At 38.0% G+C, this 20,245-nt stretch overlaps 2 protein-coding genes across 3 annotated transcripts in view; one reads left to right on the top strand and one right to left on the bottom strand.

Moving 5' to 3' along the window:
• The window catches only part of UBE2Q2 (ubiquitin conjugating enzyme E2 Q2), a 70,410-nt gene that overhangs the window by 13,617 nt on the left and 36,548 nt on the right, over positions 1 to 20,245 (bottom strand). For both annotated transcript variants that reach the window (XM_061181864.1, XM_061181863.1), the window contains one exon: positions 6,387 to 6,445. In XM_061181864.1, the coding sequence (XP_061037847.1) occupies positions 6,387 to 6,445 (59 nt within the window). The remainder of the gene's footprint in view (positions 1 to 6,386; positions 6,446 to 20,245) is intronic.
• LOC133085022 (eukaryotic translation initiation factor 1-like) lies at positions 6,614 to 7,085 on the top strand. Its single transcript, XM_061181862.1, has one exon. The coding sequence runs from the start codon at positions 6,668 to 6,670 to the stop codon at positions 7,016 to 7,018; it is 351 nt and encodes a 116-aa protein (XP_061037845.1). The 5' UTR covers positions 6,614 to 6,667; the 3' UTR covers positions 7,019 to 7,085.

The following is a 20,245-nucleotide window of genomic DNA, read 5'->3' as shown; positions in this document are numbered from 1 at the left end:
CTCAGCCTCTTCAGGCATTCAATTTATAGAATTTTTGTTTTACTAGGAGGTTCCTGCAAGAATGTTTGCCAGCTAACCTCCCCACCCACAGTCTATGATGATCACTTAATTGCTTTGAGGGGACAACAGATACCATTAATCAGTACTTAAAGGGACAACAAGTAACAATCATACAACATGATTCTTAAATCATACAACATGATCCAAAAAACAGAGATGAGAAATAAAATTTTTATATTATAGTCAAATTCTTGATAATGACATTAAAAAAAAAAAAGGCAGGCTTATCAGCCCACATAAAACAATCATAATCCTCCCCTTTCGAAGTAAGGAAAGGGGCCATGGATTCTAAGAATAGAGCCCTAAGAGAGGGATAAAGAAAATGCTGACATTTAAAACCAGATTCTTAAGATAATGTTCTCTCAATACAGACAGAAACAACCCATGGTCATCTAGAAGTAGAAGTATTTTCTTTGTGGATGACTGGGACACAAAGAATACTTCTTATTATATCAACCAATAAAGCATCTTCAGTTGCCTACAAACAGCTCTCTCACAATGTATTGTATTATCATCAAATAATCTTTCTGATTCTCACTACACTACACCCTGGACTAAGCAAGAAAGATGGTCAAGTTTCGATGGCTCAATAAAATAGCTCATAAAAATATCAGTGGCCTGGGAATTGTATATTACCCTAAATTGCCTACATCTTGCTAACTTACTATATTTTCCTATCTCGTTCATTCATTCAAAAATGTCTACCGCATATATAGTATGTATGCTAAAGCACTGAACCAGACACAGAGCATACAATGAAGAAAACTGACATGACCCTGCCTTCATGATGTTTACAATCCAGTAAAGATTACAGATGTTAAACAAATAAACAATAAAGTGGGGGATGGAGACCCAGAGTTCTGTGAGAAGGAAAAACCAGGAGGCTTATTTTAAATTTGGTGGTCAGGAACAGCATATCTAAGAGTGACACACAGGCTGAGACCTGCAGGAATTGAAGTGTGGGTGGGAATAACATTCCAGGCAGAGGAAATGTATATGGAAGTCATGAGGAAAGAGTTTGCTCGGTACTAGGGGCTGAAAGACAACTAGTGGGGCATTAGCTCAGAGAGGGAAAGTGTGGTAACAAGATGACTGAAGAGGGAAGCAAGGGCAAGATCACAGAGGGCGTGTAGAATATGGTAAGGACATCAACCTGTAGGAGCAGTGGGAAGACATGGGAAGAGCTTAAGCAGGGGAGCAACATAATCAGAACAAATTTGTAAAAGCTCACTCTAGAGAAGCTTTATGAATGAGGGAATAGAAGCAGGAGTCGATCAGGAATCCTCTCAAGTGATCCAAGTGGGAACTGATGGTGGTAGCAACAAAAATGGAGACAAGTAATTGGATCTGAGAACTCTTTAAAAGGGAGAATCAAAGGAAAATGAGGAAAAGGTGATGTAAAGAATGACTCCTAGGTTCATTAATTAAGATAAGCAAGACTGGGGAAGGGAAACTGAAAAGAAGATGGGTTCAAGTTTTTGTCCTGAAGAGTCTGAGGTGCCTGTATAAGAGACATTCAAGTAGAGGTGTCAAGAAGACAGAAGGATATTGGAAGCAGAAAAGACATAGGGATGTGAGATACGAACCTGGGAGTCACTGGCACATAGAAATATTTCAAAAGCCGTGGGAGTTTTTTCAACAAATCATGCTAGAGCAACTGGACATTGGGCAAAAATCTATGACCTACACCTCATACCTTATGCAAAAATTCAGAATGATTCACAGACTTATCTATAAACTGTAAAACCTTGAGGAAAAAAAGGTAGGAGAAAATCTTCAGGATCTAGGACTAGGCAAAGAGTTCTTAGATTTGACACCAAAAGCATAATCTATAAAAGGAGAAACATCTATAAATTTGACTTCATCAAAGCTAAAATATTTTGTTCTACAAAAGATTCTGTTAAGAAGATGAAATGAAGCTACATACTAGAAGAAATTAAAAAACCACATATCCAGCAAAGGACTATTATGTAGAATATATTTTTAAAACTTTCAAAATTCAACGAAATACAGTCCAATTAGAAAATTGGCAAAAGACATGAACAAATATCTCTTGGAAGAGTATATAAAGCTGTCAAATAAGTACATGAAGATATTCAACACTGGGGAATATTAGGGAAAGCAAGTTAAAACCACAATGAGACATCACTACACACCTAACAGAATGCCTATAATAAAAACAAGTGACATCACCAAATGCTGGCAAGGATGTGGAGAAAGTGTGTCACTCACACATTCTTGGTACGAATGTAAAATGGTAAAGCCACTCTGGAAAACAGTTTCGTAGTTTCTTTAAAAACTCTATATGCAATGACCATATGATCCAGCAATTGCACTCCTGGACTTGTATCACAGAGAAAGGACAATACATTCACAAAAAACACCTGTACACAAGTATTCATAGCAGCTTTATTTGTAATACCCAAACACTGAAATCAGTCTAGAAGTCCTAAAGCAGGTTACTGGTTAACCAGACTGTGGTACATGGTGCACCATGGAATACTACTCAGCAATAAAAAGGAACAAAGTAGTCAGGCACTTAGATGACTCTCCAAGGAATTATGAGTTAAAAAAAAAAGCTAATCCCTAAAGGTTGCAATCCAAAAATGTATGATTCCATTTATGTAAATTTTTTTTGAAATGACAAAATACTAAGAATGCAGGACAGATTAGTGGTTGCCAGGAATTAAGGGAAGAGGGGGCATTAGAGGAAAACAGGTATGGTTTAAAGGGGCCTCAGGAAGGATCCTCATGGTGTTGGAACTGTTCAGTACCTTGACTGTGGTGGTGGATACACAAACCTACTCAATATAGAACTTAATACACACATACACACACATGAGTTATAAGTAAAACTGGGAAAATCTGAATAATCTCTACTTATCGTATCACTATCTCTGTATCACTGTCTCATACTGTATCACTGCCTCCTCGTAATATTATACTACAGCTTTGCAAAAATGTTACCACTGAGGAAACTAGGCAAAGGGTACAAGGTATCTCTATTATTTCTTACAACTGTGTGCAAATACACAATTAACTCAATTAAAATTTTAATTTTTAAAAAAAGGCAAAGGAATGAAGGGAAAAGAAAAAAGGACCCAGTACTAAATTCTGAAGAACTCCAATACGTAGAAGTTAAGTAAACAAGGAGTTTCCAGCAAAAGAGACTGAGAAGAGGCAATCAGAAGCCAAGGGAAAAATGTTTCAATGTTGCTGAGAAATCTGATAATCAGATATGACAGAGCCTGAAAAGGGACTTCTGTATTTACCAATGCCAAAGTCCCTATCGGCTATACCAGTTTGGGAGGAACACTAACAGCCAATGCCAGACTACATGGGGCTGAAAAGTGAACAGGAAGTGAAGAGTGTGGTTATATACACATTGCTTGTGGGAATGTAAATGGTGCAGCCACTTTGGAAAACAGTCTGGTACTTCATCAAAAAGTTAGTTACCAAAGGACCTAGTGCCTCCTCACATAGGTATATGCGAAAGAGAAATGAACATGTGCACACAGAAGCGTGTACATGAATATTCACAGCATTATTCATGATAGCCCAAAGGTGGAAAAAACAAATGTCCATGCATAAATAAAATGGAATGAAGTACTGATATATGCTGCAACGTGGATGGACCTTGACAAATTTTTTTTAATATAAATTTATATTATTTATTTATTTTTGGCTGCACTGGGTCTTCGTTGCTGCGCGCAGGTTTTCTCTAGTTGCAGCGAGCAGGGGCTACGCTTCGTGCGGTGCGCGGGGCTTCTCACTGCGGTGGCTTCTCTTGTTGCGGAGCATGGGCTCTAGGCACGTGGGCTTCAGTAGTTGTGGCACGCAGGCTCAGTAGTTACGGCACACGGGCTTAGTTGCTCCACAGCATGTGGGATCTTCCTGGACCAGGGCTTGAACTCATGTCCCCTGCATTGGCAGGCAGACTCTCAACCACTGCGCCACCAGGGAAGCCCACAAATTTTGTTAAGTGAAAGAAGCCAGTCACGAAAGGCTGTAATTTGTTTGGTTCCATTTAAATGAAATGTCCAGAACAGGCAAATCCAGAGAGACAGAAAGGAGATTTGTGGTTGCTGGTGGGTGGGGTGTAGGAGGGAGGAATGAGAAGTGACTGCTAATGGGTACAGAGTTTCATTTGGAAGGTGATGGAAATTAGTGGTAAAGGTTGCACAACTCTGAGTATACTAAACCACTAAATTATATACTTTAAAAGGTAAGTTTTATCATATGTAAATTATATCACAATAAAGCTGTTATGTTTAAAAAAATTTTTTGACTATGACAAGAAACAAATAAGGGAGTAGCTAGGAGATGTGGGATATAAAATATTTGGAACAAAAATTACTTAATAATCTATCCAGAGTCACACTGTTCAAGCTTTAGCCTTATTCTAAGATTGCAAGCTCTGTTCTATCAGGCTTCACACTTCTTAGTTCTTCTTTAGTTCTTCCCGTGTCAGCCAGTAATTCTTCCTCTTTACTTAATAGTAGACTGTTATTTTGATTTTGCCTCAACATCATTTTGATTCTGCCTCAAATTAGCACTCACCTTTCATTCATCTTTCCATTCCCATTACTACTGTACCGATTTAGGTTGTCATCACTTCATCCTAAGACAGTGGCCTCAGCTCTAGCTAACCAGGCTCGCATTCTTCCAGGTTTTGTGAATATAAATTTGTCCTGTAGTCTCTTCTACTGTCACCATATTTATCTTTCTAAAACATTCTCTTTACTGTTATTTCCCTGTTCCTGAACCAGTTACAGAAAGATAAATTCAATATCCATGGGAAATAGTTTGCTCACCAATCCATGCTCCTATATAATTATAAGATATTGTCAACACAATTTCTTATAATTCTTCTATATGAATTCTACCCCTCTTGTGTTATAGCTCAAACTGATCTGGCACACTCTGAATACAGCATGCTCTTTCCCAAATGTGTGATTGTGTTTACTTTTCGCCTACATAGACAATTTTCCTTCAACCTCCGTCAGTTGACCAAACCCCACCCAATACTTCATGGCCTAGCTGAGATCCCACCTACTTGTCCAAGTCTTCCCAGATCACTATTGCCAGAAGCAATCCCTTTCTCCTTCAACCTCAGAGAACTTAAGTCCATATTTAACATCTGACAATCAACTGAGTACTCAATACTTTTAATCTTTAACATTGCTGCCTTTTGGTATAATGGAAAAATACTTTATTAGAAGTTAGAAGATTTATCTGGATAAGTCACCAGCTTATTATTCCAGTTATTCACTTGAATAATGGGAAATTAACCCCATTTGGTAAAAGGCATCAATGAAGAGAAACTATTCAATATATAACAGATTTTTAAACTGAAAATGGCATTATTCATAATTTCATGTGTTTGTCTCTATAACAAGGTGGTAAACTACTAAGATCATAAATTCTTAAAATTCTTGGGATTTTTCACAACAGAATGTGAAAAATCTATGTCAAGTTTACATCAGATTTCAAAATGATCTGATAAAAATATTTTTATATATTTATCCTGAATTTACAAAAAGTTTCCAAATATTTTCCTCAATCATTTATAGCCACCCAGATTGCTTTAATCTAAATGAAACTATTACTATATCAACCATAGAGATGATCAGAGGACTGGATATTTTTAGGTTTTAATCACCATAATATGTCTCACAAAGTGGAATTGATTAGCTGAGCATATCAGAATTCTCAAATTAGTTTAACTGCTCTTACTTTGAGGATCTACAGAACATTTCACAACTAACCTAGGTACAAATTCTGATCTTTTCCCCATCCTTCATATGACTTCTAATCACCAAAAGGCAATAGAAGCTTCAATTAAAAAATGCATGACAATTACCATTTGATTCTACCAAACTGAGACAACCAGTTAGAAGATCAATGACCAGCTTTAGAAGATCAATGACCAGCTCCATAGGCCCATGAGATTTCCTGTGATTATTCCTAGGATCATAGGCATGTGGGATTCACTCTAATCTTAACTTTCTCTAAACCCTCAATCACATCTTACATTTGAAAAACTTTCGATTTTTTAAGGTGAAGTATGCACAAATAGGGGTCATTAAAAACTCTACCTGTAAACATAATGGTTTATGCCAGTTATTCTCAAATTATGGTTTCCAGCCTAGAACATCAGCTTCACCTGAGACCATCTAAGACATGCAAATTCTTAGGCCCTACCCCAGTCCTACTGAATCAGAAACCTTGAGGTAAAGCCTAGCATTCTAGGCCTCCTAGCATTTAATTAGCCCTCCAAATGATTCTGATGTAGACTATCGAAGAAAACAATCACTTAAACTTACCCTCCTGAGAGAACAGGTAACACCACTCGAACAAATGGAGGATCAAATGGAAAATTATCCTAAAAAACAAATAAGCAAGTTTAATTTTAAGAATATCCTTAATACTGTATTATTTAGAAGATTTAAAAATACTCTATAGCCCAATCACTGAGCCGCCACCGAGGACTCAGCAGCCTCCCCCTTGAGCCCCCTGGCTTCCCGACACTCCGTCCCCCCAACCCGCCTTCTCCAGCCGCCGCCTTCCGCAGGCCGTTTCCACCAAGGAAAAGGGATCGTATCGTATGTCCACTATCCAGAACCTCCACTCTTTCTACCCCTTTGCTGATGCAAGTAAGGGTGATGATCTGCTTCCTGCTGGCACTGAGGATTATATCCATATAAGAATTCAGCAGAAAAACGGCAGGAAGACCCTTACTACTGTCCAAGGGATCACTCATGGTTACGATAAAAAGAAACTAGCGAAGGCGTTTAAGAAGAAATTTGCCTGCAATGGTACTGTAATTGAGCATTCAGAATATGGAGAAGTAATTCAGCTACAGGGTGACCAGCACAAGAACATCAAGAACATATGCCAGTTCCTCGTAGAGACTACACTGGGTAAGGACGATCAGCTGAAGGTTCATGGGTTTTAAGTGCTTCTGGCTCACTGAAGCTTAAGAGAGGATTTCCTTGCAATGAGTAGAATTTTCCTTCTGTCCCTTGTCACAAGTTTAAAAACCTCACAGCTTGTATAATGTAACCATTTGGGGTCTGCTTTTAACTTGGGACTACTGTAATCCTTCATGCGATAAACTGAAAAGAGCCAAAAAAAACATAAACATTAAAAAGAATAAAAATAGTTTATAAAGAACGTATACATTTATTATCTAATGATGAATGAGGATCATAAACATAAAAATAGTCCTCCAAAATGAAATGAAATGAAAACGAAAGCTAGTAAAAATGAAGTTAAGATCAGGCCCAAACAGGACAGTATATTGTAAACTTAAGAAACACACAGAGATAGCCTCATCCACCAGAGGGCAGACAGCAGAAGCAAGAAGAACTACAACCTACAGGCTGTGGAACAAAAACCACATTCACAGAAAGATAGACAAGATGAAAAGGCAGAGGGCTATGTACCACATGAAGGAACAAGATAAAACCCCAGAAAAACAACTAAATGAAGTGGAGATAGGCAACCTCCCAGAAAAAGAATTCAGAATAATGAGAGTGAAGATGATCCAGGACCTCGGAAAAACAATGGAGGCAAAGATCGAGAAGATGCAAGAAATGTTTAACAAAGATCTAGAAGAACTAAAGAATAAACAAACACAGATGAACAACACAATAACTGAAATGAAACATACACTAGAAGGAATCAATAGCAGAATAACTGAGGCAGAAGAACGGATAAGTGACCTGGAGGACAGAATGGTGGAATTCACTGCCGTACAACACAATAAAGAAAAAAAAGGATGAAAAGTAATGAAGACAGGCTAAGAGACCTCTGGGACAACATTAAACGCAACAACATTCGCATTATAGGGGTCCCAGAAGGAGAAGAGAAGAAGAAAGGGTCTGAGAAAATATGTGAAGAGATTATAGTTGAAAACTTCCCTAACATGGGAAAGGAAATAGCCACCAAGTCCAGAAAGTGCAGAGAGTCCGATACAGGATAAACCCAAGCAGAAACACGCAGAGACACATAGTAATCAAATTGGAAAAAATTAAACACAAAGAAAAATCATTGAAATCAGCAAGGGAAAAATGACAAATAACATATAAGGGAATTCCCATAAGATCAACAGCTGATTTCTCAGCAGGAACTCTACAAGCCAGAAGGGAGTGGCATGATATACTTAAAGTGATGAAAGGGAAGAACCTACAACCAAGATTACTCTACCCAGCAAGGATCTCATTCAGATTCGATGGAGAAATCAAAAGCTTTACAGACAAGCAAAAGCTAAGAGAATTCAGCACCACCAAACCAGCTCTACAACAAATGCTAAAGGAACTTCTCTAAGTGGGAAACACAAGAGAAGAAAAGGACCTACAAAAACACACCCAAAACAATTAAGAAAATGGTCATAGGAACATACATATCAATAATTACCTTAAACGTGAATGGATTAAATGCTCCAACCGAAAGACACAGGCTTGCTGAATGGAAACAAAAACAAGACCCATATATATGCTGTCTACAAGAGACCCACTTCAGACCTAGGGACACATTCAGACTGAAAGTGAGGGGATGGAAAAAGATATTCCATGCAAATGGAAATAACAAGAAAGCTGGAGTAGCAATACTCATATCAGATAAAATAGTCTTTAAAGTAAAAATCGTTACAAGAGACAAGGAAGGGCACTACATAATGATCAAGGGATCAATCCAAGAAGAAGATATAACAATTATAAATATATATGCACCCAACATAGGCGCACCTCCAATACATAAGGCAACTGCTAACAGCTATGAAAGAGGAAATTGACAGTAACACAATATTAGTGGGGGACTTTAACACCACACTTACACCAATGGACAGATCATCCAAAATGAAAATAAGGAAACACGAGCTTTAAATGACACAACAGAACAGATAGATTTAATTGATATTTATAGGACATTCTATCCAAAAACAGCAGATTACACTTTCTTCTCAAGTGCGCATGGAACATTCTCCAGGATAGATCACATCTTGGGTCACAAATCAAGCCTCAGTAATTTCAGAAAATTGAAATCATATCAAGTATCTTTTCTGACCACAATGCTATGAGATTAAAAATCAATTACAGGGAAAAAAACATAAAAAACACAAACATATGGAGGCTAAACAATATGTTACTAAATAACCAAGAGATCACTGAAGAAATCAAAGAGGAAATCAAAAACTACCTAGAGACAAATGACAATGAAAACACAACAATCCAAAATCTATGGGATGCAGCAAAAGCAGTTCTAAAAGGGAAGTTTATAGCTATACGAGCCTACCTCAGGAAACAAGGAAAATGTCAAATAAACAATCTAACCTTACACCTAAAGGAACTAGAGAAAGAAGAACAAACAAAACCCAAAGTTAACAGAAGGAAAGAAATCATAAAGATCAGAGCAGAAATAAATGAAATAGAAACAAAGAAAACAATAACAAAGATCAATAAAACTAAAAGCTGGTTCTCTGAGAAGATAAAAAAATTGATAAACCATTAGCCAGACTCATCAAGAAAAAGAGGGAGAGGACTCTAATCAATAAAATTAGAAATGAAAAAGGAGAAGTTACAACAGACACCACAGAAATACAAAGCATCCTAAGAGACTACTACAAGGAACTCTATGCCAATAAAATGGACAACCTGGAAGAAATGAACAAATTCTTAGAAAGGTATAACCTTCCAAGACTGAACCAGGAAGAAATAGAAAATATGAACAGACCAATCACAAGCACTGAAATTGACTTTGTGATTAAAAATCTTCCAACAAACAAAAGTCCAGGACCAGATGGCTTCACAGGTGAATTCTATCAAACATTTAGAGAAGAGCTAACACCCATCCTTCTCAAACTCTTCCAAAAAATTGCAGAGCAACACTCCCAAACTCATTCTATGAGGCCACCATCACCCTGACACCAAAACCAGACAAAGATACTACAAAAAAAGATAATTACAGACCAATATCACTGATGATGAATACAGATGCAAAAGTCCTCAACAAAATACTAGCAAACAGAATTCAACAACACATTAAAAGGATCATGTACCATGATCAAGTGGGATTTATCCCAGGAATGCAAGGATTCTTCAATATACGCAAATCAATCAATGTGAACACCATATTAACAAATTGAAGAAGAAAAACCATATGATCATCTCAATAGATGCAGAAAAAGCTTTTGACAAAATTCAACACCCATTTATGATAAAAACTCTCCAGAAAGTGGGCAGAGAGGGAACCTACCTCAACATAATAAAGGCCATATATGACAAACCCAAAGCAAACATGATTCTCAATGCTGGAAAACTGAAAGCATTTCCTCTAAGATTAGGAACAAGATAAGGATGTCCACTCTCACCACTATTATTCAACATAGTTTTGGAAGTCCTAGCCACGGCAATCAGAGAAGCAAAAGAAATAAAAGGAATACAAATTGGATAAGAAGAAGTAAAACTGTCACTGTGTGCAGATGACATGATACTATACATAGAGAATCCTAGAGATGCCACCAGAAAACTACTAGAGCTAATCAATGAATTTGGTAAAGTTGCAGGATACAAAATAATGCACAGAAATCTCTTGCATTCCTACACACTAATGATGAAAAATCTGAAAGAGAAATTAAGGAAACACTCCCATTTACCACTGCAACAAAAAGAATAAAATACCTAGGAATGAACCTACCTAGGGAAACAAAAGACCTGTATGTAGAAAACTATAAGACACTGATGAAAGAAATTAAAGATGATACCAACAGATGGAGAGATATATCATGTTCTTGGATTGGAAGAATCAATATTGTGAATATGACTATACTACCCAAAGCAATCTACAGATTCAATGCAATCCCTACCAAACTACCAATGGCATTTTTTATAGAAGTAGAACAAAAAATCTTAAAATCTGTAGGGAGACACAAAACACCACGAATAGCCAAAGCAGTCTTGAGGGAAAAAAACGGAGCTGGGGGAATCAGACTCCCTGACTTCAGACTATACTATAAAGCTACAGTAATCAAGACAATATGGTACTGGCACAAAAACAGAAATATAGATCAATGGAACAGGATAGAAAGCCCAGAGATAAACTCACGCACCTATGGTCAACTAATCTATGACAAAGGAGGCAAAGATATACAATGGAGAAAAAACAGTCTCTTCAATAAGTGGTGCTGGGAAAACTGGACAGCTACACGTAAAAGAATGAAATTAGAACACTCCCCAACACCATACACAAAAATAAACTCAAAATGGATTCAAGGCCTAAATGTAAGACCGGACACTATAAAACTCTTAGAGGAAAACACAGGAAGAACACCCTTTGACATAAATCACAGCAAGATCTTTTTTGATCCACCTCCTAGAGTAATGGAAATAAAAACAAAAATAAACAAATGGGACCTAATTAAACTTAAAAGCTTTTGCACAGCAAAGGGAAACACAAACAAGACGGAAAGACAACCCTCAGAATGGGAGAAAATATTTGCAAATGAATGAACAGACCAAGGATTAATCTCCAAAATATATAAACAGCTTATGCAGCTCAATATTAGAAAAACAAACAACCCAATGCAAAAATGGGCAGAAGACATAAATAGACGTTTCTCAAAAGAAGACATACAGATGGCCAAGAGGCACATGAAAAGCTGCTCAACATCACTAATTATTAGAGAAATGCAAATCAAAACTACAATGAGGTATCACCTCACACCAGTTCGAATGGGCATCGTCAGAAAATCTACAAACAATAAATGCTGGAGAGGGTGTGGAGAAAAGGGAACCCTCTTGCACTGTTGGTGGGAATGTAAATTGATACAGCCACTATGAAGAACAGTATGGAGGTTCCTTAAAAACCTAAAAATAGAATTACCATATGACCCAGCAATCCCACTACTGGGCATATGCCCTGAGAAAACCATAATTCAAAAAGACACATGCACCCCAGTGTTCACTGCAGCACTAATCACAATAGCCAGGTCATGGAAGCAACCTAAATGCCCATCGACAGACGAATGGATAAAGAAGATGTGGTACACATATACAATGGAATATTACTCAGCCATAAAAAGGAACAAAACTGGGTCATTTGTAGGGACATGGATGAATCTAGAGACTGTCATACAGAGTGAAGTAAGTCAGAAAGAGAAAAACAAATATCGCATATTAATGCATATCTGTGGAACCTAGAAAAATGGTACAGATGAACCAGTTTGCAGGGCAGAAATTGAGACACAGATGTAGAGAACAAACGTATGGACATCAAGGGGGGAATGTAGCAGGGGGGTGGTGGGGGTGGTGGGATGAATTGGGAGATTGGGATTGACATGTATACACTGATGTGTATAAAATGGATGACTAATAAGAACCTGTTGTATAAAAAAATAAATAAAATTCAAATAAATAAAAAAGAAATACACAAAGGTGTTCCATGTCCAATAGAACTATATAAAGGAACCATCCCAATAATGATAGACTAGGTAATCTGGATCAATCCTCTGGCTAAGAATTAGAAAAGGTAGACAAAAATGTACAATTACAGAGCTAAGATCAGGAAGAGAAAGGGAACCCCAGAGAGTGGGGCCTTTTTTTTCCCTTTGGGTTTTCTTTCAACTACAGGAGATGAAGATAAGAGGTTAAGAAGCTAGGGCTAAGAAGATAAAAATTGGATTTCAGGGTCCACCAAGGGAAGTCTTTGGTGTAGTCTCCAACACTTTAGGTTGGGACCCTGAAGGACAAACCACAAACTGCCCTGACGGAATGAAGCCAACCTTTACATCATCTCAATGCCTTTCTGGATTCAGTGATCCTGGATTGCTACTGCCCAAGCATCTGACAGGGGCAAAGGTACATCTTCTCTGTAGAGGAACAGCATCCAAGGCTTCGAATTACCTCTCTAATTTTTCATATGTAATATCTATCACCAAAAATAACCAGTCATGAAAGACTTAAAGACGGCCATGTGAGGCCTGGTCTTCTTGCACTTGAGGCTCCACGTGAGTTGCTTGCATGCAAAGGGAAGCTTCTCCAGGTTCTTTCCCTGTGCTAAATGTGGCCCTGCAGCTTGTCAGTGCCCTGGGCAGTGCTTGTGGCCTCAGTAACCTGGGTGCCCGTGTGTCTTTGGTACACCCAAACCAGGGGTCTGTCTAGCTTATGTCAAGTCTCCAGGGAAAGCCATTTTTTCAATGCCTACAATGGAATGGCAAGGCCTCTGATAACCAGGTGTAGAAGATATGCTTGCTCTTCAGGGCACAGTTCAGAATAGGGGACCTTCAACATGGCAGAGGACTAAGACATGGAGATAGATCACCTTTCTCCCCACAAATACATCAAAAATACTTCTACAAGTGGAACAACTTCTACAGAACACGTACTGAACATTAGCAGAAGACCTCAGACTTCCCAAAAGATGCCTGAAGGCGACCTACACGCACACGGGGGGGCCAAAACCAAAGCTGAACAGCAGGAGTTGTGGGAACAAAGAGAAAGGGAAATTTCTCCGTGCAGCCTCAGGAGCAGCGGATTAAATCCCCACAATCAACTTGATGTACCCTGCATCTGTGGAATATCTGAATAGACAACAAATCATCCCAAAATTGAGGCAGTGGACTTTAGAAGCAACTGTAGACTCGGGGTTTTCTGTCTGCGACTAATTTGTTTCTCATATTTATGTTTATCTTAGTTTAGTTTTTAGCGCTTGTTATCATAGATGGATTTGTTTATTGGTTTGGTTGCTCTCTTCTTTTTTATTATTATTTTTTATGTTAATAATTTTTTATTTTTTTAATTTTTATTTTTATTTTTTTTCTTTTTTTCTCCCTTTTCTTCAGAGCCACGTGGCTGACAGGGTCTTGGTCTCCAGCCAGGTGTCAGCCCTGAGCCTCTGAGGTGGGAGAGCCAAGTTCAGGACACTGGACCACCAGAGACCTCCTGACCCCCCGTAATATCAATTGGCGAGAGCTCTCCCAGAGATCTCCTCCTCAACGTTAAGACCCAGCTCCACCCAATGGCCAGCAAAGCTCCAGTGCTGGACGCCCCATGCCAAACAACGAGTAAGACAGGAACACAACCTCACCCATTAGCAGAGAGGCTGCCTAAAATCATACTAAGTTCACATACACCCCAAAACACACCACCACACACGGCCCTGCCCACCAGAGAGACAAGATCCAGCCCCACCTACCAGAACACAGGCACTAGTCCCCTCCACCAGGAAGCCTACACAACCCACTGAACCAACCTCACCGACTGGGGGCAGACACCAAAAACAACAGGAACTAAGAAGCTGCAGCCTGTGAAAAGGAGACCCCAAACACAGTAAGTTAAACAAAGTGAGAGGACAGAGAAATATACAGCAGATGGAGGAGCAAGGTAAAAACCACCAGACCAAACAAATGAAGAGGAAATTGGCAGTCTACCTGAAAAAGAATTCAGAGTAATGATAGTAAACATGATCCAAAATCTTGGAAATAGAATGGAGAAAAAACAATTAACGTTTAACAAGGACCTAGAAAACTACACAGCAAACAAACAATGATGGACAACACAATAAATAAAATTAAAAACTCTCTAGAAGGAATCAATAGCAGAATAACTGAGGCAGAAGAACGGATACGTGACATGGAAGATAAAACAGTGGAAATAACTACTGCAGAGAAGAATAAAGAAAAAAGAATGAAAAGAATTGAGGACAGTTTCAGAGACCTCTGGGACAACATTAAATGCACCAACATTCGAATTATAGGGGTCCCAGAAGAAGAAGAGAAAAAGAAAGGGACTGAGAAAATATTTGAAGAGATTATAGTTGAAAACTTCCCCAACATGGGAAAGGAAATAGTCAATCAAATCCAGGAAGCGCAGAGTCCCATACAGGATAAATCCAAGGAGAAATACACAAAGACACATATTAATCAAACTAACAAAAATTAAATACAAAGAAAAAATATTAAAAGCAGCAAGGGAAAAGCAACAAATAACATACAAGGGAATCCCCATAAGGTTAACAGCTGATCTTTCAGGAGAAACTCTGCAAGCCAGAAAGGAGTGGCAGCACATATTTAAAGCGATGAAGGAAAAACCTACAAACAAGATTACTCTACCCAGCAAGGATCTCATTCAGATTCGATGGAGAAACTAAAACCTTTACAGACAAGCAAAAGCTAAGAGAATTCAGCACCACCAAACCAGCTTTACAACAAATGCTAAAGGAACTTCTCTAGGCAGGAAACACAAGAGAAGGAAAAGACCTACATAAACAAACCCAAAACAATTAAGAAAATGGTAATAGGAACATACATATCAATAATTACCTTAAATGTCAGTGGCTTAAATGCTCCAACCAAAAGACATAGACTGGCTGAATGGATACAAAAATAAGACCCATATATATGCTATCTACAAGAGACCCACTTCAGACGTAGGGACACAAACAGACTGAAAGTGAGGGGAAGAACAAATATATTCCATGCAAATAGAAATCAAAAGAAAGCTGAACTAGCAATTCTCATATCAGACAAAATAGACTTTAAAATAAAGACTATTACAAGAGACAAAGAAGGATACTACATAATGATCAAGGGATCAATCCAAGAAGAAGATACAACAATTGTAAATATTTATGCACCCAACAGAGGAGCACCTCAACACATAAGGCAAATGCTAATAGCCATAAAAGGGGAAATTGAGAGTAACACAGTAATAGTAGGGAACTTTAAACCCCACTTTCACCAGTGAACAGATCATCCAAAATGAAAATAAATAAGGAAACACAAGCTTAAAATGACACATTAAACAAGCTGGACTTAATTGATATTTATAGGACATTCCATCCAAAAACAACAGACTACACTTTCTTCTCAAGCGCTCATGGAACATTCTCTACCAGAGGTAATATCTTGGGTCACAAATCAAGCCTTGGTAAATTTCAGAAAACTGAAATCATATCAAGTATCTTTTGCAACCACAACACTATGAAATGAGATATCAATTACAGGAAAAACAACTGTAAAAAACACAAACACATGGAGGCTAAACAATACGTTACTAAATAACCAAGAGATCACTGAAGAAATCAAAGAGGAAATCAAAAAATACCTAGAGACAAATGACAATGAAAACACGATGACCCAAAATCTATGGGATGCAGCAAAAGCAACCAAGAGGGAAGTTTATAGCAATACAATCCTACCTCAAGAAACATCTCAAATAAACAACCTAACCTTACACTAAAGCAATTAGAATACTCTGGTTTCTCTTCAGATAGAATAAATCTTTCACCTTTTACTAAAAAAAAAAAAGCAATTAGAGAAAGAAGAACCAAAAAAAACACAAAGTTAGCAGAAAGAAATCATATAGATCAGAAATAAATGAAAAAGAAATGAAGGAAACAATAGCAAAGATCAATAAAACTAAAAGCTGGTTCTTTGAGAAGATAAACAAAACTGATAAACCATTAGCCAGACTCATCAAGAAAAAAAGGGAGAAGACTCAAATCAGCAGAATTAGAAATGAAAAAGGAGAAGTAACAACTGACACTTCAGAAATACAAAGGATCATGAGAGATTACTACAAGCAACTATATGCCAATAAAATGGACAACCTGGAAGAAATGGAAAAATTCTTAGAAAAGCAAATCTTTCCGAGACTGAACCAGGAAGAAATAGAAAATATAAACAGACCAATCATGAGCAGTGAAATTGAAACTGTGATTAAAAATCTTCCAACAAACAACAGCCCAGGACCCGATGGCTTCACAGGTGAATTCTATCAAACACTTAGAAAAGAGCTAACACCTAGCCTTCTCAAGCTCTTCAAAAATACAGCAGAGGGATGAACACTTCCAAACTCATTCTATGAGGCCACCATCACCCTGACACCAAAACCAGACAAAGATGTCACAAAAAAGAAAGCTAAAGGCCAATATCCTGATGAACACAGATGCAAAAACCCTCAACAAAATACTAGCAAACAGACTCCAACAGCACATTAGAAGGATCACACGCCAGGATAAAGTGTGGTTTATCCCAGGAATGCAAGGATTCTTCAGTATACCCAAATCAATCAATGTGATACACCATATTAACAAATTGAAGAATAAAAACCATATGATCATCTCAATAGATGTAGAAAAAGCTTTTGAAAAAATTCAACACCCATGTATGATAAAATCTCTCCAGAAAGCGGGCATAGAGGGAACCTGCCTCAACATAATAAAGGCCATATATGACAAACCCACAGCCAACATCGTTCTCAATGGTGAAAAACTGAAACCATTTCCTCTAAGATCAGGAACAAGACACGGTTGCCCACTCTCACCACTGTTATTCAACATAGTTTTGGAAGTTTTAGCCACAGCAGTCAGAGAAGAAAAAGAAATAAAAGGAATCCACATCAGAAAAGAAGAAGTAAAACTGTCACTGTTTGCAGATGACATGATACTAAACAGAGAGAATCCTAAAGATGCCACCAGAAAACTACTAGAGCTAATCAATGAATTTGGTAAAGTAGCAGGATACAAAATTAATGCACAGAAATCCCTTGCATTCCTATACAATGACGATGAAAAATCTAAAACAGAAATTAAGGAAACACTCCCATTTACCATTGCAACAAAAAGAATAAAATACCTAGAGATAAAACTACCTAAGGAGACAAAAGACCTGTATGCAGAGAACTAAAAGACACTGATGAAAGAAATTAAAGACGATACAATCAGATGGAGAGATATACCATGTTTTTGGATTGGAAGAATCAACATTGTGAAAATGACTATACTACCCAAAGCAATCTACAGATTCAATGCAATCCCTATCAAACTACCACTGGCATTTTTCACAGAACTAGAACAAAAAATTTCACAATTTGTACGGAAACACAGAAGACCCTGAATAGCCAAAGCAATCTTGAGAAAGAAAAATGGAGCTGGAGGAATCAGGCTCCCTGACTTCAGACTATACTACAAAGCTACAGTAATCAAGACAGTACGGTACTGGAACAAAAACAGAAATATAGATCAATGAAACAGGATAGAAAGCCCAGAGATAAACCCACGCACATATGGTCACCTTATTTTTGATAAAAGAGGCAAGAATATACAATGGAGAAAAGACAGCCTCTTCAATAAGTGGTGCTGGGAAAACTGGACAGCTACATGTAAAAGAATGAAATTAGAACACTCCCTAACACCATACACAAAAATAAACTCAAAATGGATTAAAGACCTAAATGTAAGGCCAGACACTATAAAACTCTTAGAGGAAAACATAGGCAAAACACTCTATGATATACATCACAGCAAGATCCTTTTTGACCCACCTCCTAGAGAAATGGAAATAAAAGCAAAAATAAAACAAATGGGACCTAATGAAACTTAAAAGCTTTCACACAGCAAAGGAAACCATAAACAAGACAAAAAGACAACCCTCAGAATGGGAGAAGATATTTGTAAACGAAGCAATGGACAAAGGATTAATCTCCAAAATATACAAGCAGCTCATGCAGCTCAATATCAAAAAAACAAACAACCCAATCCAAAAATGGGCAGAAGACCTAAATAGACATTTCTCCAAAGAACATATACAGATTGTCAATAAACCCATGAAAGGATGCTCAACATCACTAATCATTAGCGAAATGCAAATCAAAACTACAATGAGGTATCATCTCACACCGGTCAGAATGGCTATCATCAAAAAGTCTACAACAGTAAATGCTGGAGAGGGTGTGGAGAAAAGGGAACTCTCTTCCACTGTTGGTGGGTATGTAAATTGAAACAGCCACTATGGAGAACAGTATGGAGGTTCCTTAAAAAACTAAAACTAGAACTACCATACGACCCAGCAATCCCACTACTGGGCACATACCTTAAGAAAACCATAATTCAGAAAGAGTCATGTTGGGCTTCCCTGGTAGCACAATTGTTAAGAATTCACCTGCCAATGCAGTGGACACGGGTTCGAGCCCTGGTCTGGGAAGATCCCACATGCTACGGAGCAACTAAGCCTGTGTGCCCCAACTACTGAGCCTGCGCTCTAGAGCCCATGAGCCACAACTACTGAGCCCACGTGCCACAACTAATGAAGCCCACGTGCCTAGAGTCCGTGCTCTGCAACAAGAGAAGCCACCACAATGAGAAGCCCGCATACCGCAATGAAGAGTAGCCCCCGCTTGCAGCAACCAGAGAAAGCCCGCACACAGCAATAAAGACCCAACACAGCCATAAATAAATAAATAAATAAATAAATAAATTTATTAAAAAAACAAAAAACTAAAACAAAACAAAAAAGAGTCATGTACCATAATGTTCACTGCAGCACTATTTACAATAGCCAGGACTTGAAAGCAACCTAAGTGTCCATCGATAGATGAATGGATAAAGAAGATGCGGCACATATATACAACGGAATATTACTCAGCCATAAAGAGAAACGAAATTGAGTTATTTGTAGTGAGGTGGATGGACCTAGAGTCTGTCATACAGAGTGAAGTCAGTCAGAAAGAGAAAAACAAATACCATATGCTAACACATACATACGGAATCTTAAAAAAAAAAAAAAAAAGGTTCTGAAGAACCTAGGGGCAGGACAGGAATAAAGACACAGACGTAGAGAATGGACTTGAGGACACGGGGAGGGGGAAGGGTAAGCTGGGACGAAGTGAGAGAGTAGCACTGACATATATACACTACCAAATGTAAAATAGCTAGCTAGTGGGAAGCAGCTGCATAGCACAGGGAGATCAGCTTGGTGCTTTGTGACCACCTAGATGGGTGGGACATGGAGGGTGGGAGGGAGACACAAGAGGGAGGGGATATGGGTATATATGTATACATATAATTGATTCACTTTGTTATACAGCAGAAACTAACACAACATTGTAAAGCAACTATACTTCAATAAAGATGTTTTAAAAAAAAAAGACTTAAAGACGACATGATCAGAAAACAAGAAGCAAACTACAGACAAAACTACAAGGGGTCAAAATAAGAGAGTTATCAGACACAGATTTTAAAATAACTATGCTGAGTATGCGCAAGAAAAGGCAAGATTGAAAACCCTGGCAGAAAATTAAAATTATAAAAATGAACTATATAGGAATTCTGAAGCTTAGAAATACAGTTACTGAAATTAATAACTTAATGGATGAGTTTACCACCATGGAGACTTGGAAGAGAAATT

This window comes from Eubalaena glacialis, chromosome 2 (genome assembly GCF_028564815.1).
Source record: "Eubalaena glacialis isolate mEubGla1 chromosome 2, mEubGla1.1.hap2.+ XY, whole genome shotgun sequence".
NCBI lineage: Eukaryota > Metazoa > Chordata > Mammalia > Artiodactyla > Balaenidae > Eubalaena > Eubalaena glacialis.
This window is presented reverse-complemented; position numbering and strand designations above follow the sequence as displayed.